Genomic DNA, 26,589 nt, shown 5'->3' on the forward strand with positions numbered 1-26,589 from the left:
TACACTAAGCAGATTCAGATGGATGTAGGTTGCAAAAGTTATTAGGAGATGAAGCAGCGTGCACAGGATAGAGCAGCATGAAGAGCTGCATCAAACCAGTCTCTGGACTGAAGACAACAGCCACCACCCCATGTGATCACACTTTTGACAACAAATGTGGTACTGGGTCAAATGCTGTTTGGAAATCAAAAAATACTGCAGGTACCTGACTGCCTTGTTCCAAAGCTTTCAGTATCTCATGTGAGAAAAGTGGAGTTGGGTTTCACATGATCAATGTTTTTGGAATCTATTCTGGTTGTCACTGAGAAGGCCATTCTGTTAAAGATACTACATTATGTTTGACCTCAGAATATGGTCCAAGATTTACAACAAATCGATGTCAAGGATATTGAATGGTAGTTTTGTAGCTCACGTCTGCTACCCTTCTTGTAGACGGGTGTGACCTGTTATTTTTTTTCCAAGAACTGGGCGCAGTGTTTTGTTTGAGAGATCTACAATAGATTGTAGTTAGGGGAGGGGTGAACTCGGCCACAAATTAAGCATAGATTGCGATAGGGATTTCATCAGGTCCTAGTTTTAATGATTTCAGCTGTTTCTCAACATCACTGACCCTAATAATGATTTCACTCATATTTTCAATGGTATGAGGATTAAATTGGGGCAATTATCCTGTGTGTTCCTTTGTAAAGGAATATGCAGTGTGATTTCAGTTGCCTGAGACTGCAGTCATGTGTATGAGTTGCGTTTGTGTGTGTGTGTGTGTGTGTGTGTGTGTGTGTGTGTGTGTGTGTGTGTGTGTTTATTGTTGACGAAGGCCTAAATGGCGGCCCCCGTGCGGGTCCAGTTATTAGAATAGGCCCGAGGTATTCCTGCCTGTCGGCCTTTGTGATTGTCCCCTGTAGTGTTTCACCTCCATTTTTCAAAATTTTCCTGAAGAGCGAGCCAATTGGGGAAGGGTGCCTTACATAGTGCACAGTGTCCATCATATGCTGAGCCCCCTCCCCCTCACATCCTTCGTCGACGTGGATCTGCACTTCCGCTCATTCTCCAGCTGTTGGGTGAGGTCACCCTCCTGGGTGCGTTTTCCTCTATCCTCTGTGCAGTATCACTTTCTGACAATAATGGACTTCTTAGCTATTTTGCACCTGATATCCAGCATGGTAGCCAGTCTGTTGTGTTGGGGCCGCCATGTACCATGTTGGTTGTAGCTCCCTGACCACACAGGCCTGATGCCTGCACCGTTAACTCCCCGTGTATGGCAAGGAGTAGATGCCTGTCACCCTGGGGCATCGGGACTCCCAGCAATGGCCGTCTACCAGGCGGCCTTTGCTACAGCTGTGTGACACCCGTCGTGAGGGCCCCGGTTGGAGTGGGTGGCATCAGGGTGGATGGCATGCCCTGAAACGTAGTACACAATCTCTTGCTGGTGGTCGAATACCAGCAGTCTCTAAGCGATAGAGGTCTAACTTCAATGATAAGAAATACGACCCAAATCATTCCCCCCTCCCCTCTCCATCCCCTCCACCTCCCTGGCCACACCATGGGAGGAATGCCAGGCTGCGAAGTTTATTCACCCTGGTACCTTGTATGTATGAGAGTTGATGGGGAATCTTTTTTGTCAATTAAACCTCAATTTTTTGTGGAGTATTTGGAGGACAAGTTTTTGGAGGTGAAGGGCTTGTCCAAAATGTGGTCAGGGTCAGTCTTGACCAAAACAGCATCCTCTGCCGAGTCATGGGCACTACTCACCTGTGACAAGCTGGGGGATGTTTCTGTTTCCATTGTGCCCCGTAAGACCTTAAATATGGTCCAGGGTGTCATATTTCACAGGCACTTCCTTTTGCAATCTGACGATGAGCTACGCGCCAATTTAGAGTGGCGAAGTGTCCATTTCATCCGGCGCATCCATCAGGGTCTGAGGTATAATCAGGTTGCCATTGGTGCCTTCATCTTCGCCTTCAAGGGTGACGCATTACCAAAGAAGATCAAGGTGATGGTCTACCGCTGTGACGTAAAGCCATACATACCTCCCCCGATGCGGTGCTTCAAGTGCTGGAAGTTTGGCCACATGTCTTTCCACTGTACTTCCAGTGTCACCTTTTGGGATTGTGGACGTGCCTCACATCACAATACTCCCTGTGCCCCACCTCCCATCTGTGTCAACTGCGGAGAGCACCATTTGCCTTGCTTGCCAGACTGCAGGATTCCCCAGAAAGAAAGAAAAATACTGGAATACAAGAGCCTGGGCCGACTGACCTACACTGAGGCTAAGAGAAAATATGAGGGGCAACATCCTGTGCATATGATGACAACCTACACCTCCGCTACAACAATGGTTCTACCATCTTCTGTTCCGCTGCGTACAGTTGGCTCTCAGAGCAGTCAGACTCCACCTGTCCACATGATGGTGGGGGCACTTCCCTCCCTGTTGCTCCTGCACAACCTACTTCAGTAGCAACATCCCCCCAACCATCAGGGACATCATTCCCCACTTCTCAGCTGGAGAAGCACAAGTCGTCTTCAGCTCCTCTCGCTAGGAAGGGATTCCTTGGGTCACTCCCTTCCCATGTACCTACCTGTGACAAAGCTGACACCCACCAGTGGCCGAAGCAACCACAGGTAGCTGGTCGTAGGGCTTCATGGTCCTCCATCCCTGAGACTGAAATAGTGAAGCCCTCCCAGGCAGACAAACCTAAGGAGCAGCGAGAGAAACCTAAAAAGAAAAAGACCGCTAAGAACCAAGGCACTGTGGTGGCACCCACACCACCACTACCTACAAGCTCTGTGTCTGAGGATGAGATGGAGATTCTGACGTTCACTAAGGACCTGGATCTCGCTGGGCCCTCAGACACAATGGATGTCAATTGCACAGGTACTCATCTTGTGGTGGCAGGTGACACTGAGGCATGGACTGCCTCATTGAGTGTTTCTTGCCTTCCCAGTCTCACGATCACGTAATGCTCCAGTGGAATTGTGGCAGTTTTTTCCACCACCTGGCTGAGCTATGGCAACTGTTAAGCTTTACACCTGCTTTCTGCATTGCCCTCCAGGAAACCTAGTTCCCGTCAATGCAAACCCCTGCCCTCTGCAGCTATAAGGGATATTACAGGAACCGTAGTGACTATAATAGTGTGTCAGGTGGAGTTCGCGTCTATGTCCTGAACTCGGAATGTAGTGAACTTGTGCTCCCTTCCAACCCTCTCTTGAAATTGTGGCTGTCAGGATAAGGATGACACAGGAAATAACTGTCTGCAATGTCTTCCTCCAGATGGTGCAGTACCCCTGAATGAATGTATTGGCTGCACTGATTGATCAACTCCCTAAACCTTTCCTACTTTTGGGAGATTTTAACATGCATAACCCCTTGTGGGGTGGTGCCATGCTTATTGGCCGAGGTAGGGATGTCAAAAATTTACTGTCACAACTCGACCTCTGCCTCTTAAATACAGTTGCTCCCACACATTTCAGTGTGACACATGGAACATATTCAGCCATTGATCTCTCAGTTTGCTGTCCTGGTATTCTCTCATCTATCCACTGGAGAGCACATAACTACCTGTGTGGTAGTGACCACTTCCCCATCTTCCTGTCACTCCTCCGGTGTCATGTTCATGGACACCTACCTAGATGGGCTTTAAACAAGGCAGGCTGGGAAGCCTTCACCTCTGCTGTCACCGCTGAATCTCTCCCGCATGGTGCAGTCGATGTTGTCATTGAGCAGCTCACTACAACGATTGTTTCTGCAGTGGAAAAGGTTATTCCTCATTCTTTAGGGTGCCCCCCAGCAAAAGACAGTCCCTTGGTGGTCGCCAGAACTCGCTGAGGCAATTAAAGAGCGTCGGTGAGCTCTACAGCAACATAAGCGGCACCCTTCCCTAGAGCACGTAACAGCCTTTAAGCGGTTCTGTGCCCGTGTTCACCAGCTAATAAAACGACAGTAACAGGAGTGTTGGGAGAGGTACGTGTTGACCATTGGGGTGCCATATGTCACCTTCCCAAGTTTGGACGAAGATAAGATGTCTTTTTGGGTACCTGATCCCAACAGGTGTCCCTGGCATTAACATCAATGGCATGTTTGCACCGTGACAGGTTCCGTATCCCTGGATATGTTGCAGTTGTGGTTGTTGCCAGAACTGACTGCTGCTGACTACTCGACTTCAATCTTTCAACAGGACAGGGCTCCACCTTACTGGAACGTAATAGTCCAAGCCTGTCTCGACAAAGAACTACCACATTGCTGGTTCGGGTACACTGCTCTATATTGAGGACACTATTTATGTACCACCCCAAATGCCAATGTCGCTGCAGGAATGGGAGGAACGCACCACTGCCTCTGTGACAGATATTGGCAGAAACATGACGTGAACTTATTGGGCAGTACTGGATTGCCATTTGGATGTGTGATGGGTAACCATGGATCCACACACAGAACAGTTGTAGAATGTGCCAGGAACTCCCATCTTTGTATGTAGCATACTAGTAGAAACACAGTGCTTTCAAATCCAATAAATCATTTGGGCTAACCCTGTATAGTTTTAGTTGTAATGTGTGCATAAATGCATTTCTTGAGTTTTGCAGTAAGAGATGGATGGTTATTTAAGTGCAGCAGCAATATTGCCCATGGTCAGTTTGTTGTAAAAGCTCGTCGAGATAAGGCCTATGTGGCAGATCAGTCACTACAAAAAAATGTCAGAAATTTTGTTGTGTGGCTGATATATGGACTTAAAAAATTTTTGGCATGAAGCCATTGACCTAGAAAAATGTTTCGCAGTATATTTAGTGAACTTCAACGCTGAACTTCAGCAGGGTGTTCAGGACTCAGTAAATAATATTTGAATGAGTTTACGGGTAAATCTTTCATTGCACTAACAGCATTTAAGAAAGTGTGAAATAAACATTTTTATATGCTGAACAGTACGTACTGTGGTGAGAACAATTTATTTTGCCAATTGTACCCTGCCTGAAATTAAGTCACTTACCAGGAAGTTAGCAAAACAGATCATATTGAATTGTGACACAAATTTGCACTGCTTTCACTCTAATCGCCCCCTCCTCCTTCCCCCTTGTAAATTGATATTCACTGGTTGGTACATCCTTGCAGAAAACATAGTTGCCCTCTTATTCTCATGCATTACAAAGCAACTCACTCTGTTAAGAGTGAAAACATAGTTATCCCAATTTTGAAACTGATAAAGACTTACGTGAGGTGGACATCTATCATTCCATTTGCGTTAGGAGTGTTTTATGCAAGTGATTTGAGAGAATGCTGAACTGACAACTAATTAGTACTTAAGCGACTTCTATCTAAATCTTGGGTTATTCAAGTAGGTACTTCTCACTGTCTTTTCACACATGCAGGAAGACAGTCCCACTAGGAACTGTTCTGACTGTAACCCTTTTTCTGATAGCAGTTAAATGGGCTTCGATGTAAAAAGACCCATCTACTCTATGATCACTGTTTTATTTGGAGGTGAACAGATTTGAGTTCAGAAACTGTCTACACACATGTATCATGCAAAGATGGCCACCAGGCCAGTCATTCACACACACTATCAGTGGTGAACAACACTCCCTACCACAAGAAAGTAGAATATTTACTGCAGAATTAGTAGCCATTACATGATCTCTTCAATACATCTACACTTGCTCACATGGACCGTTTCTAATTTGCAATGTTTCTTTGAGCAGTTTACAAGCTATAACTGACAGGTATTCTGGACACTCACTGATATTGTCCATGCAAGACCTTTCTGAGCTGCTCTTGACCCTACCCACATTCGAATAATAAGAAAAACTTGCAGATCATTTAACCGAAGAGCTCCTAAATAAGATTCTGTGAAATTAAACTACTTATGGGCTTCATTATTCGAACAGCTCTCAGAGTGTCATGGAGTGAACGGTATGCCTTGGCTGCCATCAGCAAACTACATATAATAAAAGATTCAAAAACTGCATAGTTGTCTTTGTGTTAATGTCCTGCTGAGAGTCTATAATTCTTTGCCAAGTTTGCATTAGTCACACTGGAATGAGCCATGAATACATTCGTAGACAAATTGCAGTTGTGGTGCACATTTTCATAGTATACCCCACTTTTACCACATTAAGGTGAACCCTGAAGTTAACCAACTTAGTACACTCAGTTTTAGCCAGTGACTGCCAAGCACCAAGCTTGTATAAGTTTGTCTGAATGTCACCCATTATAACTAGGCTGCCTTTTGGCCGGAGTAGCTAGTCACGTCCCATTGCAGTTCGTCACAGACGAACCCTGCCTGTTGGCCTGACCTTTTAACTTGTAATTCATTTATGTTGTTTCTACATTCCTTGTCATTTTAGTCCATGAGTGTTATGTTGCTTCCTTCTATCATTTCATTTTATTGGATTGACTATTATACTAGACTTATACAATGATGGGAAGGGGATTGCAGGCCAGACACAAAAGGTGTGCCTCTAGCCACACAACTAGCTGTGAGGAGTAGCCAGCAGCTGTTTTCAGCTAGCATCTCTCCCCTACACACACACACACACACACACACACACACACACACACACTGGAAATTTTTTTTTTAATGCTTGGCCTTATCCTTCCCTTTTTCTACTTTTTTTCCATCCCAGATAACACATGAAGGACTAGTTTTGGCCTCTCATCTCATACCTTTTAAGGAATTTTGTTTGCTTGATACCAATATATGAAGGGCAGCATGAGTGATCATAGCTTTGTTCAACCCATGGGGGAGTATCACAGAGATGCTGAAGACGCTAAACTGTCAGACATGAAGAGAGACATAAACTATCACATGGAAGCCTCTTAACAAAGTTTCAAGAACCAGCTTTAAATGATGACTCTAGGAATGTACAACAACCCCCTCCATATCACTCACATAGGGTTCTTGAGTACAAGATTAGAATAATTACAGAAAGCATGGAGACATTCAAACAAACATTGTTCTCACACTTCATACGTGACTGGAACGGGAAGAAATCCTAAGTGTTACAATGGGATATACCATCTGCCATGCCCTTCTTGGCTTCATAGTAGTTTGTAGAGTATAGATTTAGATGTATATGCAGGACGAAGGGACAAATGCTACACTTGGTTTACTTCTTAAACATGGAAATCCAGTTGTTAGGTATAATATACACGTCCCTTGTGCAGTTGATTCCTTGGAAAAACTGGACTTAAAACACGGACTTGCACACCAGTGATAAAGGTAATTTGCAATTTATGCTTGACGTATACTTTCTGTGTGGTAACCTGTGTTCTGTGGAATGTGTTCCTTAATTATTTCGCTCATGAGTACTAGAAGATGTAAGAAAGATCAACACTTATAGAAGTTCAGAAATATGCAGCAACTGCTATCTTTGCTTGAGCTATGTGAAGCCTCACCTGGTGTTTCATTAATTGTGAACTTCTCTTGATCTAGGTGATGTTTATTGATTTCTTCTATGTTTACAATTTTTTCCTTAAAATATTAATTTCTAATACAGATTAGCCACTGTTTTTTATTGTTACAGCCAAATCAAACAAGAATGGGTCGAGATATCGCCATTTCATGGCCAGAAATAATCCGGTGGGCTAAGAAACAGAGTTCAACTGCATGTAAGTAAATATTAAAGTAGATTTTTGCAGAATGCGAAGCAATGAAATTCCCAGTAGCAATAAACTTCTTATAGCATCAGCTACTTAGAAGTCATACTCTCCAAATACATTGTCATTAATTTACAAGTTCACTTATACACAGAAAATGTTGTAGCCATGAAAATAAAACTAAATGAGAATAAAAAATAATTAAGGTACAGCCTAGGCAGTAAATGACATTTTTATGTATTTTTCTAATGAAAACAATTTATTTAAGAATACATTTTATCTTGATATGATGGCATAGAAATTTTTGATTGCAGTTGTTTTTGTGAGTAAAATGATTTGTCTTGCAATTGCTAATATGATATTTTAAATTGCAATACAGATATTTTTAAAATTATAGTGTGTAAATCTTCATACATTCGACAGTCACCAACATTTTATTGAAGTAGTCACCAGAGTGAGATTTACTTGAAAAGTAAGTTGTGACTTACATTAGTTGTAGATTTCTTGTCCATCATGTCTTTCCTCAAAATGATTAAATTAGGATGGTCTACATTTGGACATGATTTACTGTATTTGGAATAAAACTCTTACACTTAATAAAACATAGCATATTAATACAATGCTCAGGACAACCACATACTAGTCTTCCCCATGCCCTCCTTCTTAGAAAAATCTACAGTTGCATAGCCTCTGTCACCTCTGCAATCATCACCAGTCTTTTCTACAGAAAAATTGTGCTTTAGTTGTGTAGACACTTATGCACTGAAATGTTCCATTATTGTGTTGGTGTGGGGGTTTTCTGTCATTTATCAGTTACTGTAAATCTTTATGGAGGTATTGACTCACCACCAGAATGTGACCCTATTGGTATATACACTCGGAATATTCCTTTGAAATAGTTTTTGTTGATTTTTAAAAAAATTCTTGCTCTTCTGGGGTTCCTTCATTATCTGTAATACTGTTTTAAATACAGATACGTTAGGAGTAAAATAGAGTACTCACCGAATAGCAGGAACAGTGGTTGACAGGCACACACACACACACACACACACACACACACACACACACCAAAAAGAAAACCTTACTAGCTATTGGAGTAATACTTTCTTGATCTAAAGTAGAAATACACAAAGAAAATACATACATTCTATTGGTCACATGTGCCCCTATCCCCCCCCCACCAACCAACCCCCACCCCCCCCTCCCCACACACACACACACAAAAGCCCCTACATGTCCCCGACTGGAGATGCAGTGCCACCGGGTGGCTAGCAGCTCAAGAGGAAGGCAGCCAGTCTGCTGGTTAGGAATGCAGGAGGGAGGGGTGGCAAGTACATGGGCTAAGCATAATGATGCACTGTTGTTGTAAGTGATGGGAAGTGGCACACACTGAAGGTGATGTGGGTGCATGAATTGGAAGAGCATGATAGGACAGAGGGAGGGGAAATGGCTAAGTGGGGTTATTATGATAGTTGGTTACTGGAGATTGAGGCCAGAACAATTATGGGAGCGAAGGATGTGTTCCAAGAATAATTCTTATCTGTGTAGTTTAGAGAAGCCAGTGGTGGAGGGAAGGGTCCAGATGGCTCGGGTTGTGAAGCAGGCATTGAAATTGAGCATGTTATGGTCAGCTGCATATTGAGCTACAGGGTGGTCAGCTTTGTTGTTGGCAGTAGTTTGACAGTAGCCATCCTGATGGACAGTTTTCCGGTAGTCATACTTACGTAATAATCTGTGCAGTGTTTCCAGAAGAGTTGGTATGTGACATGGCTGTTCTCACAAGTGGTCCAGACTCTTATGGGGTTGGATAAGCTGTGATAGGACTGGACTAGGTGATGTTGGGTGGGTGGAATGGGTAAGTCTTGCACCTTGGTCTTCTACAGGAAAAGGGATGACCTAGGACATTGTGTGGGGTTGGTGGGTGATGAAACACCACTGTAAGGAGGGTGAGAAGAATCTTGGATAGGATCTCTCACTTCAGGACATGATGAGAAATAATCAAAGTGCTGGTGGAGAATATGGTTCAGTTGTTCCCGTCTGGAGTGATATTGGGTGATGAGGGAGGTGCCCCATTACAGCTGATACATAGGGGTGGGGGGAAGATTGGGGGTGTGTTGGGCTATGACACAAAAAATCTGTATGTGTAGTAGATTTGAGGGGTAGTCCCTGCCTGTGAAGGTCCTCATGTGACCTTCAGTGTACTGGGCGAGGAGTTCTTGCCACTGTAGGTACACCAGCCGCAGGTGGCCAGGCTGTGTGGGAGGGAGTTTTTGATGTGGAAGGACTGGCAGCTGTCAAAATGTAGTTACTGTTGATGGTTAGTGGTTTTAATGTGGACAGAGATGTGGATGGAGCCATCACAGGTGGAGATCAAATTGAAGGTGCTGGCACTTTCATTGGAAGAGAGTGAGATAAACCGGATGAGAGAGAAGGTTTTAACATTGAGGTTGTGAAGGAATGAGGATAGGGTGTCTTCGACCTGAGTCCATATCATGAAGTTATCGTCAGTGAACCTAAACTAGACTGAAGATATCTGCCATAGTGACCCCATCCCAGAAGTACAAACATCTCCTACAATCCCTACTGAAATCCACAGGCCCTTCCCTCAACCTCTATCCCAAGTCCATCTCCCTCCTCACTCCAGTGGCTCCCCAAAATCCATAAACTCGGCAATCCTGGATGCCCCATTGTAGCTTTCTATTGTGCTCCTACCAAAAGAATTTTCACTCTTGTTGATCAACATCTCCAACCAATTGCCCAAAACCTAGCCTTCCCACATCAAAAATACTAAACACTTCCTTCACCAACTGTCCCTCATCCCCACCTCTCCTGGCTCCCTATTTGTCACTCTTGATGCCATCTCCCTACACAATGCCATTCCACATGTGTATGGCCTTGTCACTATCGAAACTATCTTTCCCAATGTCCAGATTCCAAACTCACTACCTCATTCCTTATATGCCTTACCAACAATATCCTGACACCCAACTACTTTTCCTTTGAAGGGAAGTTATACAAACAAATGCACAGCCCAGCTGTTGGCACATGCATGGCACCCCCTTATGCCAACTCATTTATGGACCGTCTAGAGAAAACCTTCCTGGACTCCCAAAGCTCCCAGCCCCTAGTCTGTCTCAGATTCATTGATGATATCTTCATGATCTGGACTCAAGGCCAAGACACCCTTATCCAGGTTCTTCAAAACCTTCTCTCCCATCTGCTTTGCCTGGTCCTCCTCCATCCTACGTGCCAACTTTCTGGACATTGACCTCCATGTCTTTGATGGTTTCACCCTCACTTCTCTCTCATTAAATACAATAACCAACAACAGTACTTCCATTTCAACAGCTGCCTTCCCTTCAATAACAAAAAAATTGTCCCATAATCCCATACAGCCTGGCCACCTGTGGCCGACATATCTACAATGACGAGAACTCACTTGCCCAGTATACTGCACCAACACACAGGGTATAACCAAACCATTCCCCTGTCAGAGCTTTCTATATCATCATGCCCTAAAATGAGGGACACCCTACCCAAGGCCCTTCCCACCCCTCCTAAAGTGGTGTTTTATCAACCACCCAACTCACACATAATCCTAGTCCATCACTATGCCATTCCCACTCCTAACTGCATTTCACAGGGATCATATGCCTGGGTAAGATGTAGATGCAAGACCTTCAGAATCCCCCCACCCAGCACTTCCTACTCCAGTCCTGTTACAGTGCTATCCAACCCAATCAGAAAACAGCTGTGTCGTATACCATCTCCGCTGCAGACACTGCACAGCTCAATGTGACTACCAACCAGCTGTCCACCAGGATGAATGGCCACCAAAAAACAGTTGCTAGGAACAAATTTGACCACTCAGTGGCAGAACATGCAGCTGAGCACATCGAAGAGGAAAAATGTATCATTACTACTATGTGACCTAAGCAAAGCGCCTGATTGCATTCCTGTTGACGAACTAATAAGGAATCTGGAGTGTTATGGGGAGTGTGGGAGCACATTAACTGTGATGCATTCTTATTTAAGCAACAGAAAACAGTTTGTCTCAGTCAGAAACATAAATTCCTCCTTAATGGAAATCAGCAAAGGTGTTCCACAAGGATCTACTCGTGGACGCTTCTTCTTCATTGCAGCACTCAACAGTTTACCTAATAACATAGAGCATTCTGTCATGTTATGTAGATGATACAACACTACTTACCACACACCAGAAAATCTCACAACTGAATAGGATAACAAAAGAAACTCTTGATACAGCCTTGGACTGGTTTGCAGCTACTAAACTCCTTTGTAATCGCAATAAAACCCAACAACGCATAATGGGAATGTCTAATGAAATAGAAAATAAGTCAGTGAAACTTTCGTGCATTTACATTGACTCCAGACTCCACTGGAAGGATCATATCAATCACAAATGTGAAAAAATATCTAGGGTATCATACCTGATTTTGAAGCTAAAGGATTTAATGAGCTTGGATTATCTTAGGGTGACATATTTTGGACTATTCCAGTCACATGTATCGTATGGTTTGATTGTATGGGGACACTCCCCTCACATCAAGAATATTATAAAAATACAAAAAAGTTCAGTGTATGATGTATAAAACAGTACACACAGAGCACTGTCATCCTCTTTTTTCCAGACTAAGAATACTCACAATTATAACTTTATACTTTTGTGCCTGTGCTCTATGTTTAAATAATATTTCAGAATTTGCTGTTAGGAGAAAAATTCATGAATACATCAGAGCTAAGGCTAATTTAGATATACCAAGGCATAGGTTAGCAAGAACTGGAAATTCTCACAAAATGAATCCACTCAAAATTTTCAACAAATTACCAGTCTGTGTTTGGTCAATGGATTTAAAAAAATCTTAAAATTAAATAGTACAGACAGCTATCACATCACCCATTCTACTGTATTACAGAATTCTTTGAGATACCTCGAGAGGATATTAGCATGTAACAAATTTTCCTATAGCCTACTGTATCATTATGTGGTATATTCATGCTTTGTATAATTATACTTCTATATTTTGTATAATTATGAACTGTATACTCTATAACTTATGGACACTAGCTCTTAGAAATCTTCCTGTAGTGTATATTATTATTGTGGTGTGTAATATGTATAGTACAGTTAATTGACATCAGTTTACTTTATTACCATATACCCATATCAGTTATTACATCCTGTATTATACAACAATGCTGAAGCCTATTTCAGTGTAAAATGATAAATGGTGAATAAAAATTCTTGATTCTTGAGCATAACACGCTCACTTTCAATGTTTGCTTCACAACTGAGGCTGTCTGAATCCTTTCCTCTGCCATCACCTTCTCTGAACTATGCAGAAAGGAAACATTCCATGTGGGAAAAATTATATATAAAAACAAAGATGAGGTGACTTACCAAACAAAAGCGCTGGCAGGTCGATAGACACACAAACAAACAAACAAACAAACACAAACATACACACAAAATTCAGCTTTCGCAACAGACTGTTGCCTCATCAGGAAAGAGGGAAGGAGAGGGGAAGACGAAAGGAAGTGGGTTTTAAGGGAGAGGGTAAGGAGTCATTCCAATCCCGGGAGCGGAAAGACTTACCTTAGGGGGAAAAAAGGACAGGTATACACTCGCACACACGCACATATCCATCCACACACACACACACACAAGCACACACACCTCATATGCTCATGATTGCCATTTCTGGCACCTTGGTCTGGAATGCAACTGTCATGTACAGTGGAAGCAGTTTTCTGGAGGGTATGGGAAGGGGAAGGGATAACAGAGTGTGGCTGGGGGGGGGAGGGGGGGGGGAGCTGTATGGTGGAGCTTGCAAAGACTGGACAGCTATCAGGCACAGTGTAGGAGATTATAAGGGGTGAAAGGGGGGGGGTGAGGGGAATGGGTAATGAAAAAGAAGAGGGGTGGAGAAGGGGAAAAATGGGTTGGTGTGTTGGTAGAGGGCAGCACACAGAGAGGATGGAAGACAAGAATAGGGAAGAGGTGATAGGACGGAGGGGATGAAACCCATTGGGTGGAGAGTGTGGGGACAGTAGGTTATCATGGGTTGAGGCTGGGATAACTATGGAAGCAGAGAATGTGTTGTAAGAGTAACTCCCAACTACACAGTTCAGAAGATTTGGTGAAGGAAGGAAGGAAGGAAGGATTCAGATGACCAGGGTAGTGAGGCAGCCATTGAAATAAAGCCTGTTATGTTCAGCAGCATGTTGTGTCACAGGGTGGTCTGCTTTGCTCTTGCTGCCCACAGTTTGGCAGTGGCCATTTATCCTGGCGGACAGCTAGTTGTTAGTCACACCAATATACGAGGGTTGGAACTTTAGTAGTGGCAACTTTAATAGTGGCAGTTTGAGCGGCGCGGTCTATTGCTCGATGAATTTGTAACAGTTCTGAAGTGAATGCCATGAAGTGTTTCCTTCAGTTTAGAAATAGAGTTGAACTCACAAGGGCTTAAGTCGGGGGAGTGCAGTAGGTGGTATAACACTTAGCAGCCCCATCAGTCAAACAAAGCAGTAACAGCTTGCACTGTACATGCTTCAGCATTGTCCTGCAAAATGATGGTCAGGTCCTGCAGAAAGTGTCATCACTTCTGTCCCTAAGGTGGTCGTAGGTTGTGTTCCAAAAATGAACAGCATAGAGACAGAAGTGATGGCACTTTCTGCAGGACCTGACCATAATTTTGCAGGACAATGCTCAAGCACGTACAGTGCAAGCTGTTACTGATTTATTTGACTGATGGGGCTGCTAAGTGCTACACCATCTACTGCACTTCCCTGACTTAAGCCCTCATGTGTACAACTAGATTTCTAAACTGAAGGAAACACTTCACGGCATTCACTTCAGAATTGCTACAAATTCGTCGGGCAATAGTACATGCCGCTCAAACTGTCAACACATTTTGAAACATTTATCTATTTTGTACAAGCTGTAAAAAAAATAGTTGCCACTATTAAAGTTCCAACCCTCATAAAATGCTGTGCAATGATTGCAGCAAAGCTGGTATATGACATGGGTGCTTTCACAGGTGATCCAGTCTCTGAGGGGGTAAGATAAGCCTGTGACAGGACTGGAATAGGAAGTTCTGATCGGGTAAATTGGGTAAGTCTTGCACCTGGGTCTTTCCACAGGGATATGATCTGTGTGGCAGGGGTTTGAGACTGGGAGTGGCATAGGGATGGACTGTAGGAAGAGTCGTAGATAGGATGTCCCTCATTTCAGGGCATGATGTTAGGTAATCAGAGCACTGGTGAAGATCTGTGGTTCAGTTGTTTCAGTCCAGGATGGTATTGGGCACCAGAGGGGGCACTCTTCTGTAGCTGTTTCTTGGGGGTGTTGGGGGAATTGGGGGTGTGAGGAAAAATGGCAAGGGAGACCTGTTTGTGTACTAGTTCTGGGGGTTAGTGCCTGTCTTTGAAGGCGTTGGTGAGACCCTAAGCATTCTGAGCAAGGGAGTTCTTGTCACAGCAGGTATGCTACCCCAGGTGGCCAGACTGCATGGAGGGATTTTTTGGTGTGGAAGGGATGACAGCTGTCAAATGGAGGTATTGTTGGTGGTTGGTGGGTTTAATGTGGACAGAGATGTGGATAGAGCCATCAGAGAGGAGCAGGTCAATGTCCATGAAGATGGCATGCCAGTTTGATATGGACCAGGTGAAGCGGATGAGAGAGAATGTGTTCAGGTTGTGAAGGAATGACGATTGGATTTCTTGGACCTGAGTCCAGATCATCAAGATATTATCAATGGATATGAACCAGACCAGGGGTTTGACATTTTGGGAGGCTGAAAGATCTCCTCTGGGTGGCCTATAGACAGGAGACAGGTTGGCATGGGGGGAGGGGGGGGGTGCTATGCAAGTGCCCATAGCTGTGCTGCTGATTTGTTTGCGTACACACATCTACATCACTTCCCTTCAAAGGAGAAGTAGTTGAGAGTTAGTTATAGAGCGTTCCAGAAACGATCTCCATAATAATCTGCTGACATCCTCCTGTTGCCTCAGGGCTCCACTATTCAACACCTGCCCTTCTCACAGTGCTTCTAGTCATCAACCCCCCCATAACACCCAGATCCTACCTTGCTGACCTTCCCAACTTGCCACCCCCCCCCCCCCCCCCCCTCCCAAAACTCCGTACCAACACTCCACCAATCTAGAGCTGAAAGGTTCCTGTAATACAGTTGTTAACCTTTCCACCGAAACCCTCAGCCCCACAGAAGTTTCAGTGCTATCCAACAGCCTCACCTTTAGTGCTGCACCCAAATTTAACCATGTTGGACCTGTCAAAGACCTACTCTTCTTCTGATCCCCACAGTGGAAACAATTCTCTGCCACCAGTCCCTCCAACTTAAGCCAACCTGATCCCAATGTTGAACCCCCCACCCCTCTCGCAGGTCATTCTACCATCCAACCATGACCCTCCACCCCCTCCAATCTAACCTCCTCTTGGTCACCTTCCAGGAAATCATTACCTCCAAATTGGCTTCACCCTCCTTCTTCAGTACACCAACCTTTCAGCAGAAGAAAGACAGCTCTACACAACCTCAAAACAAACCCTGATGTAATCATTCTTCCTGCAGACAAAGGTTTCACCACTGTTATTGTGAATTGCAATAACTACCTGGTGGAGGGCCTCCGCCAATTATCTGATTCCTCCGTCTATTATCTCTGCCAGAATGATCCCATCCCAGAAGTCCAACATAACCTTCAATCCCTGCTTAAAACATTAGGCTCTTCCCAGAACCTCTACCCTTAATTCATTTCCCTCCTCACCCCTATGACAACCTGCACACCCACTTTCTACATGCTGCCCAAAAACCAGAAACCCACAATCCTAGATGCCCCATTGTGGCAGGTGATTTTGCCTGCATTGAAAGTATTTCAGCCTTCACTGACCAACACCTCCAACCAATTGCCCGTAATCTACCGGTAGCCTCCCAGATCAAAGATACTAAACTGTACTACATAGTACTAATTAACAATGAGGTTTTAAACTATAAAATTAGTTTTTGTATCTAGGGCAGTTGTAGGTAATGATTGATTGAGCAAAAAGAGCTCTGATTTTGAAAACTATTATTTTCTGATGTATGTGGAAATGAATGTTTGTCATCTACACCTACGTACCCTGTACTAGGGTCATTTTCTTTTGTGTTCCATTGGCAAATAGAGCAAGGGAAAACTGAGTCTACATGCCTCCATATGAACCCTAATTTCTCTTATCTTCATGGTCCTTGTATTAAATTACATTGGTTGCAGTACAGTTGTTCTGCTGTCAGCTCAAATCTACATCTACATCCATACTCCGCAAGCCACCTGACTGTGTGTGGCGGAGGGTACCTTGAGTACCTCTATCGGTTCTCCCTTCTATTCCAGTCTCGTATTGTTCGTGGAAAGATGGATTGTCGGTATGCTTCTGTGTGGGCTCTAATCTCTCTGATTTTATCCTCATGGTCTCTTCGCGAGATATACGTAGGAGGGAGCAATATACTGCTTGACTCTTCGGTGAAGGTGTTGTTGTTGTTGTTGTTGTTGTTGTGGTCTTCAGTACAAACTTCTCTTCTCCCCAATCCTATTCAATACTTCCTCATTAGTTATGTGATCTATCCATCTAATCTTCAGCATGTTCTCGAAACTTTAACAAAATGCCGGTTTTCTAAATTTTATCAGTATTGTTCCTTGAAAATAACGTCACCTTCCCACCAGGGATTCTCATTTGAGTTCCCGAAGGATTTCCATAATACTTGTGCATTGTTTGAACCTACTGATAACAAATCTAGCAGCCCACCTCTGAATTGCTTCAATGTCTTCCTTTAATCCAACCTCGTCCGGCTCCCAAACACTCGAATAGTACTTAAGAATAGGTCGCACTGGTGTCCTATATGTTGATGAGCCACACTTTTCTAAAATTCTCCCAATAAGCTGAAGTTGCCCTACTACAATCCTTACATGCTCATTCCATTTTATATCGCTTTGCAACATTACGCCTACATATTTAAATGACATGACAGTGTCAAGCAGCACGCTACATATGCTGTCTATTACACTTCCCTGAGGTACTCCTGACGATACCCATGTCTCTGATGAACACACGCCATCGAGGACTGTGTACTGGGTTCTGCTACTTAAATCTCCAAGGTACTCATATATCTGGGTACCTATTCATTATGCTTATATGTTTCTTAACAGTTTGCAGTGGGACACAATATCAAATATTTTTCGGAAATCTAGAAATATGGAGTATGCCTGTTGCCCTTCATCCACAATTCGTCATATCGTGTGAGAAAAGGGCAAGCTGAGTTTCACACACGTGAAGCTTTCTAAAACTGTGCTGATCTGTGGACAGAAGCTTTTCTGTCTCAAGGAAAGTTGTTATATTCAGACCGAGAAAAGTTCAAAAATTTTGCAGCAAACTGATGTTAAAAGTATTAGCCTGTAATTTTGCAGGTTCATTCTTTTATCCTTCTTATATAGAGGAATCACCTGCTCTTTTTTCCACTTGCTTGGGACTTTGCAATAGGCAAGAGATTCTAGATAAATGCAAGCTAAATAAGGGCCAACACCACAGAGTATTATTTGTGAAACTGAATTGGGAATCCTTTCAGACCTGTCGACTTACACTCCTGGAAATGGAAAAAAGAACACATTGACACCGGTGTGTCAGACCCACCATATTTGCTCCGGACACTGTGAGAGGGCTGTACAAGCAATGATCACACGCACGCCACAGCGGACACACCAGGAACCGCGGTGTTGGCCGTCGAATGGCGCTAGCTGCGCAGCATTTGTGCACCGCCGCCGTCAGTGTCAGCCAGTTTGCCGTGGCATACGGAGCTCCATCGCAGTCTTTAACACTGGTAGCATGCCGCGACAGCGTGGACGTGAACCGTATGTGCAGTTGACGGACTTTGAGCGAGGGCGTATAGTGGGCATGCGGGAGGCCGGGTGGACATACCGCCGAATTGCTCAACACGTGGGGCGTGAGGTCTCCATATTACATCGTTGTTGCCAGTGGTCGGCGGGAGGTGCACGTGCCCGTCGACCTGGGACCGGACCGCAGCGGCGCACGGATGCACGCCAAGACCGTAGGATCCTACGCAGTGCCGTAGGGGACCGCACCGCCACTTCCCAGCAAATTAGGGACATTGTTGCTCCTGGGGTATCGGCGAGGACCATTCGCAACCGTCTCCATGAAGCTGGGCTACGGTCCCGCACACCGTTAGGCCGTCTTCCGCTCACGCCCCAACATCGTGCAGTGGTGTCGCGACAGGCGTGAATGGAGGGACGAATGGAGACGTGTCGTCTTCAGCGATGAGTCGCTTCTGCCTTGGTGCCAATGATGGTCGTATGCGTGTTTGGCGCCGTGCAGGTGAGTGCCACAATCAGGACTGCATACGACCGAGGCACACAGGGCCAACACCCGGCATCATGGTGTGGGGAGCGATCTCCTACACTGGCCGTACACCACTGGTGATCGTCGAGGGGACACTGAATAGTGCACGGTACATCCAAACCGTCATCGAACCCATCGTTCTAGCATTCCTAGACTGGCAAGGGAACTTGCTTTTCCAACAGGACAATGCACGTCCGCATGTATCCCGTGCCACCCAACGTGCTCTAGAAGGTGTAAGTCAACTACCCTGGCCAGCAAGATCTCCGGATCTGTCCCCCATTGAGCATGTTTGGGACTGGATGAAGCGTCGTCTCACGCGGTCTGCACGTCCAGCACGAACGCTGGTCCAACTGAGGCGCCAGGTGGAAATGGCATGGCAAGCCGTTCCACAGGACTACATCCAGCATCTCTACGATCGTCTCCATGGGAGAATAGCAGCCTGCATTGTTGCGAAAGGTGGATATACACTGTACTAGTGCCGACATTGTGCATGCTCTGTTGCCTGTGTCTATGTGCCTGTGGTTCTGTCAGTGTGATCATGTGATGTATCTGACCCCATGAATGTGTCAATAAAGTTTCCCCTTCCTGGGACAATGAATTCACGGTGTTCTTATTTCAATTTCCAGGAGTGTATTTATTTTCAACTCTTTCAGTTGTTTCTCTATGTCAGGGATGCCTATTACTATGTCCACTGTATGGGAGTCTCAGTTATGGTCAAATGATAGTATATTTGTGCAATTCTCCTGCAAGAATGATTTCTTAAATGTGAAATTTAAAACTTTGGCTTTCTTTTTGTTGTCTTCTGCTGGCACACCAGACTGATGTACAAATGACTGCACAGAAGTCTTAAGACCCGCTTAGCAATTTTACATAGGACCAGTATTTTCTTGGGTTCTCGGACAGATCTTTTGCCAAGGTATGAAGGTGATAGTTGTTATACGCTTTTTGCATAGACCTGTTTACAGACACGTCGATCTCTACTGACCTTTTTTCTGTTGTCATTTGCATGTTCTTTGAACCGAGAGTGCAACAGCTCATGCTAACTCAGCATTTTCCAGATTTTGTTGTTAAACTGTGGTGGGTCTTTTCCATTCCTAATCCAGTTACTAGGCGCATACTCATACCCCTTGTGAGCACAGTTTTCACTCCATTTAAACTTTGCTCATAATTCCTCTCTGACCCTCATACTGAACTGAAATGATGTCATTTCGCTGTGTAAGTGAGACACAAACAATTGCTTATCTGCTCTTTGTAGCATAAATACTCTCCTAGCCTTCTTCACTGATGTATTAACTTCAGTAACCATAGTCGCTACGATGACTACGTGGCAGTGAGACATTGACTTTCAATTTGAAAATTGTTCAGAGGTGAAGGTTTATCTATCAACAGAGATATCACATATTGGGGGCTTACAAAGGGGGAAAGGGAAACCAGTTGGGATATAAGTTTTGTGACTGTAATGAATATATGAAACTGTGGTAGATGATGACTGTAACCAGGCAAATGAGTGGCATGTAAACCAAGGATGTTCTTTGTCGGATTAAAAGATATAGGTAGAGATTGAGGAGATGACGTAATGAAAAGTGTATAGACGACATTAGAAAATATGGTGCAGCATGAATGTATATCACTCAACACTGTAATGCATGCAAAATTCTGGAAAAGGCATCTTTCTCACAAATGGCTGATGGTGACAGTGACAGCATACCTTCATGGGGTTTGAGAGACTCCATCTTTCATTAGGCAGCAGCTCCTGATGGTGCCTAACGCATACAGCTCATTTGTCACCTTTCAGTGACTGAAACAGTTACTCACTTGCAAATGGAGGGAAGTTATATTAATTGTCCACAAGCACTAGTTTCTTTCACACACTCCAGCAAACACAGTCCCTCAGTGCAGTTGGGTATGCATTGCAGTATGATGTAGCTATTTGTGTTCATGTTTGTTTGTTTTGTTTGTTTTGTTTGTGTGTGTGTGTGGGGGGGGGGGGGCATGGGGCTCAATTATCACTGTGTAGAACTGGAAGTCTAATTTGTCATTGTGTGTCCATGAATTTGATGACAATTTTGAGTTATCTTCCAATAATAAAATTATTCTCTCTTTCAGGTCTGCGCATGGCACAAAAAATAGAAAGAATTGCTACTCAATACCATATTGCTGAGGCATTAGATGATCTCGTGGCATGTGCAGCACAAAATCCGCTTATAGCACTTTTCATTATTGCTGTAATAGCATCATGTGGACTACCAGTTTTGATATTCTTGTTGTTTGTAATTATTTCGTTCCTTATTACATTCACGGGATTTGTTTTCATTGAAGGTAAGAATAAAAATGTGTGTGTGTGTGTGTGTGTGTGTGTGTGTGTGTGTGTGTCATAGTTACACTGCCTGATCAAAAGTATCTGGACATTCCTATGTTATGTGAAATTGACCACTTGATGTCACCGGAAGCAGATGCATCTATATAAAAGGAGACAGAGTGTATTGTATTGTCATTAGGGAAGCACTAACAGCAAAATTTGTTGGTCAGGACAGCTCAGTGACTTTGAACATGTTTTAGCTATTGGGTGTCACCTGAGTAAAATATCCACTGAGTACATTTCAACCATTCTGAAGCTGCCCAAGTCAATTGTTGGTGATGTGACTGTAAAATGGAAATGGAAAGGAACAATCATGACTAAACCAAGTCCAGGCAAACCTCACATACTGACAGACAGCCACTGTTAAACATAGTGTGGAATGGATATAAAAAATCACATTAAATCGGCAAGAGGAGTCACTCGTGAGTTTTAAAGTGCTACCAGCTGTCCAGATAGTATAGTGACACTGCATAGGGATTTAAGAAGAATGGGGTACACTGGTTGAGCAGCTCCTGACAAGCCACATACTTCTCTAGTCAGTGCTAAGTGACACTTAAGGTGGTGTAACTAGCAATGCCACTGAACAGTGGATAACTGGAAATGAGTGATTTGGGGTGATGAATCGTGCTTTACCCTGTGGCAGTCCAATGGGAGGGTGTGGGCTTGGTGAATAACTGGAGAATACTATTTGGTATCTGTGTTGTGCCAACAGTGAAGTACAGTTGAGGTTGTGTTGCACTTAAAAAAAATGCTAAATATAGAAGGATATGAACACATTTGACAGCACTGTGTACTGGTTACATTAGAGCAACAGTTTGTAGATGTGATGATTTTATCAACAGGACAATGCACCCTGTCATAAAATAGCATCTGTAAGGCCGTGGTTTATGGACAATAACATTTCTGAAATAGAACGACCTGCCAGAGTCCCAACTTGAACTCAACGGAACATCTTCGGGAGGAGTTAGAAGGACGTTGTCGCTCCAGATCCAAATACCCAACATTCAGCTCTTAAGGCATGGGCTGCCATTCCTTCAGACATCTCATTGAAAGTGCCCCCAGCAGCATTCAAACTATCACAAAGGTGAAGAGTGGACACATCCCATATTAATGCCCACTCTTGCAGGGTTGTTACTAGGAATCTTTAGACTTTGTTTTGCCTGGCAAAAATAGTTTCAGTTGTGGTAGTCAGTTGTAAATTTTAGTGGTATGTAGTCCCCTTAAGTCAGTAGACACCAGCAGTTTGAGGTTACATTGTTTTTTGTTATGTGAGGAACAATGAATAGAAACTTCCTGGCAGATTAAAACTGTGTGCCGTACCAATACTCAAACTCGAGACCTTTGCCTTTCACGGGCAAGTGCTGTATCACCGAACTACCCAAGCACGACTCATGCCCCGTCCTCACAGCTTTACTTCTGCCAGTACCTCATCTCCTACCTTCCAAACTTTACAGAAGCTCTCCTGCGAATCTTGCAGAACTAGCACTCCTGAAAGAAAGACAGTTTTAATCTGCCAGGAAGTTTCATATCGGCACAAACTCCACTGCAGAGTGAAAATCTCATTCTGGAAACATCCCCCAGGCTGTGGCTAAGCCATGTCTCCGCAATATCCTTTCTTTCAGGAGTGCTAGTTCTGCAAGGTTCGCAGGAGAGCTTCTGTAAAGTTTGGAAGGTAGGAGACGAGGTACTGGCAGAAGTAAAGCTGTGAGGACAGGGCGTGAGTCGTGCTTGTGTAGCTCAGTTGGTGGAGCACTTGCCCGCGAAAGGCAAAGGTCCTGAGTTCGAGTCTCGGTCCGGCACACAGTTTTAATCTGCCAGGAAGTTTCATATTGGCGCACACTCTGCTGCAGAGTGAAAATCTCATTCTGGAATGAATAGAAAGTTAATTACAGAACAGTCTGTATTTGTTTTGCAAACATGACCAAAATTACAATGTTTATTATGTGTTTGTGGAACATTTTCTGAATATCCAACCTCCATCTGAACAAGGTATTTCAGATCAAATTTAAGATTTGAAGGAATGGGTTGGTAACAGAGCTTCCTTGTTCAAGTAGACAAAAGTCTGTTACTGTAGAAGAGAATCTAAATGTTGTTGCACAGTGTTTTCTACAATCACTGACCAAATATCAGAAAAGCATCCAAGGATTATGGAATAACAAGAAAAAGCCTAATAAAGGTTCAGAAAAAGCTGAAATTGAGACCAAGAAGCTGATCCCAAGTTTTACTAAAGCATTCTTTGGAGTGACAAAGTGATTGTTAATGTGAATGGCATAGTGAACAGACATAACTAGTGACTACTGGAATTCTATGAATTACCATGTGGCTATGGAGTCAGTTAAAGTTTAATGATTTGAGTGTATAGCCATGGATTTTCATCAGTGTGTCCGTTCTGTAAATTACCTGAATATTCTTTAAAAAGTGTTGCTAGAACTGGGAGATAGTTCACTTTTTGAACATTTGCAACCAGTTAAGGAAAAGTTCATATGGCAACAAGATGGAGCATTCCCACATTATCGGTATTGTGAGAGACTTTCCAAATGAAAATGTTGATGAATGGATTGGCAGACAAGAGCTATTGAATGACATCCATGATACCCACGTATCACACACATGGATTTTTCGGTCTGGAGTATACTAAAATATGAGGATTATTCAATCAAGACTCATTATGTTGGGCATTTGAAGCAACAAATCCTACCAGGATTTGAAAACCTACAGTCTCAGAAGCTATGCAAAAAAAGGGGGGGGGGGGCAAATCAGTGTTGGAAACATGTAATATGTACTTAGAACAGCATGGGAACCACGTATTTTGTAGGGTCATTGAACTCTACATATGTATTTCTGTGTTGATAATAAATTGGTTATTTTCATTTGTTTAGTATTATTGCACCAAACATATTTTTAACAACTGACTTATGCCCACTTTATATGTGTCTGAATAGCTGTGATCAGATGATGTACGTACTCTGTTGCATGTGTTCATGAGGCTTTGATTTTTCTGTTAATCAAACCAAACTTTTACATTACTGAATTCATGTTCTGTGATGTAAACATTTATGTAGGGCCAGTGATTTAGTATTTAAACTCAATTCTAATCTATTTAATTTGTTTGTCTATGCGATTTTTGTTCAGTTGTCTTTAAACCAGTTGTTAACCAATAACCTGAATAGGTTCAGTTACTGTTTCTACACATTTCTTTGGTTCATAGTACTCCTTTCTTTCGTTCGCAAATATTTATGGATAGTTTCGATAGTCAGTACTCTAAACATTTATAAATTGTAAATATATTAAGTTACTCACACAATGTAGGCTTCTATGGCCAGTATTGTCTTCACTTAAAACTTGTTCGCTGATAGGCCGTGGTCGATGTATAAAACTCTCCTCTGACATTGTGTCCCCGACTGCGGGAGATGTCCTCAGACGCAAAGTGGTTCACTGCAAGGAGAACTTCAGGAAGTACTGATTATAGGCAGTGCAGAGGGCACCACAGTCCATCAAGCAGCATCAGCTATGGGACTGTCTCTGGTAATACAAACATTCTCAGTTGAAAGTAATCGATCGTCACGCTGATTTCCAAATTTTATGCAGTTTAACACCTTCCTCTTTTCTGTTAAAATTATTATGGTGTTTATCAATCTCGACAGCATATCTACACATACACGCATAATAATGCGAGGTTTAAGACATAACGCTCCTCTCGCTGAATTTTATTTCATGATTAACTTCCTGGTGAATCTGTTCTGCTACAGCTGACTTATCCATGTGACGCAGGCGGTAATTCCTCCTATGTTCAACAAGACGGGATTAATACTTCTCTTTGTGGAACTGATATAAACCTGTCCATAACTAAAAGGAATTTTATATACCCCCGGTGTAGTCAAATGATGATGTGCATCTTTTGCCGATCTTAATATTCTTTTATTTTCCTGGTGGGTCTGAAAATCTTCACATCTATCTCCTTGCTAGAATAGCCATTCTTCATGAAAATCAACCATAGATGTTCAGTCTTGTCTTTTACATACTCAGTTTCTGCAATTTCTCATATTTTAAATAAACAGGTTCACAAATTTTGTACAACCTGTCTACCAAGGTTTTTATTACACCTCTTTTTCGTCTAGGCTGGTGGCTTGAATCTTTATGCAAATAACGATCAGTATGTGTAGCCTTTGTATTCACCTTATGGCCCAACATTCCATCCCCTCGTTTAATCACACACACATCCTGAAAATTCAGTTGTGTCCATAGTAATTGGATTTTCGGATTAATGCTGTTTAGATGTATCAGAAAGGTATCCAACTCCCTTGCTCCATGTGTCCATACTACGAAAGTGTCATCGACTTAGTAATACCATTTGGCTGGTCTCTTACTGGCAGTATGTTCATAAGTCACTATTGCATTTAAAGTAGATTGTGGTTAGGCAGTGTCAGAATAATGCCACAATGTCAGTTGGAAAAATATCCGCTATGCATGAGGTAGCCTCATTTACCAGAATCATGATGAACAGCGACCCAGTATCAAAACTAACGAGGATATCATCCGGGCCCATGCTCATTTCCTTTAACTTGCCACTGAAATGAGCTGAATTTTTAATATGACATGAAGTTGCAGCAATAAGGCAAGATGTCTACCTAACTCATGGGTTGGACCACCTACAGCGCTGACAATTGGCGTCAAAGGAACTTAAGGTTTATGTACTTTTTCATCTCCACTTGGTTATTAGTAATGCTATGCAGTGTGGTGATTGGAGTAAGATTGGTGGTCTAATGATCAAAACTATGGAAGTTAGAGCAGAAATAACAGTAAACAGACAGAAGTAGTAGTTCGATAACTTACAGAAGAACATTTCGGGAGGACAATTCTAGTACTGTTATTAACCTGTCTGATAAAGATGTGTCAGAAGTTGAAATTTCTGTACTAGCTAAAGGAGGAAATTTTGCTGTGATGCACAAAAATGCACCCACTGAGGATACTGTGGCAAATATTGAGGCAAGTATCTGTCAGCTTCCACAGCAGTCCACTGATATAATTAGGATGGAAACGGCTAGGATTTTACATACATCTAAATCACCGAACAGTAATTTGTCGCAGGCACAAAGGAAGGTGCTAAGGCATGTTAACGCAAATAAAAACATTATTGTCCTTACTGCAGATAATGGTAGTGCCACCGTCATATTGAAGAGTGATGACTATCATGGAAAGGTCAATGATATTTTGGTTTCCTCCAAT

The 26,589-nt window shown here is 43.2% G+C and overlaps 1 protein-coding gene across 1 annotated transcript in view; it reads left to right on the plus strand.

Moving 5' to 3' along the window:
- Positions 1–7,160: 7,160 nt before the first annotated feature.
- The window catches only part of LOC124605494, a 33,770-nt gene continuing 14,341 nt past the window's right edge, over positions 7,161–26,589 (plus strand). The window contains exons 1-3 of the mRNA XM_047137221.1: positions 7,161–7,208; positions 7,513–7,597; positions 21,111–21,323. Of these exons, the coding sequence (XP_046993177.1) occupies positions 7,528–7,597; positions 21,111–21,323 (283 nt within the window). The 5' untranslated portion in view covers positions 7,161–7,208; positions 7,513–7,527. The remainder of the gene's footprint in view (positions 7,209–7,512; positions 7,598–21,110; positions 21,324–26,589) is intronic.

The sequence above is a fragment of the Schistocerca americana genome, chromosome 3 (assembly GCF_021461395.2).
Source record: "Schistocerca americana isolate TAMUIC-IGC-003095 chromosome 3, iqSchAmer2.1, whole genome shotgun sequence".
NCBI classification, from domain to species: domain Eukaryota; kingdom Metazoa; phylum Arthropoda; class Insecta; order Orthoptera; family Acrididae; genus Schistocerca; species Schistocerca americana.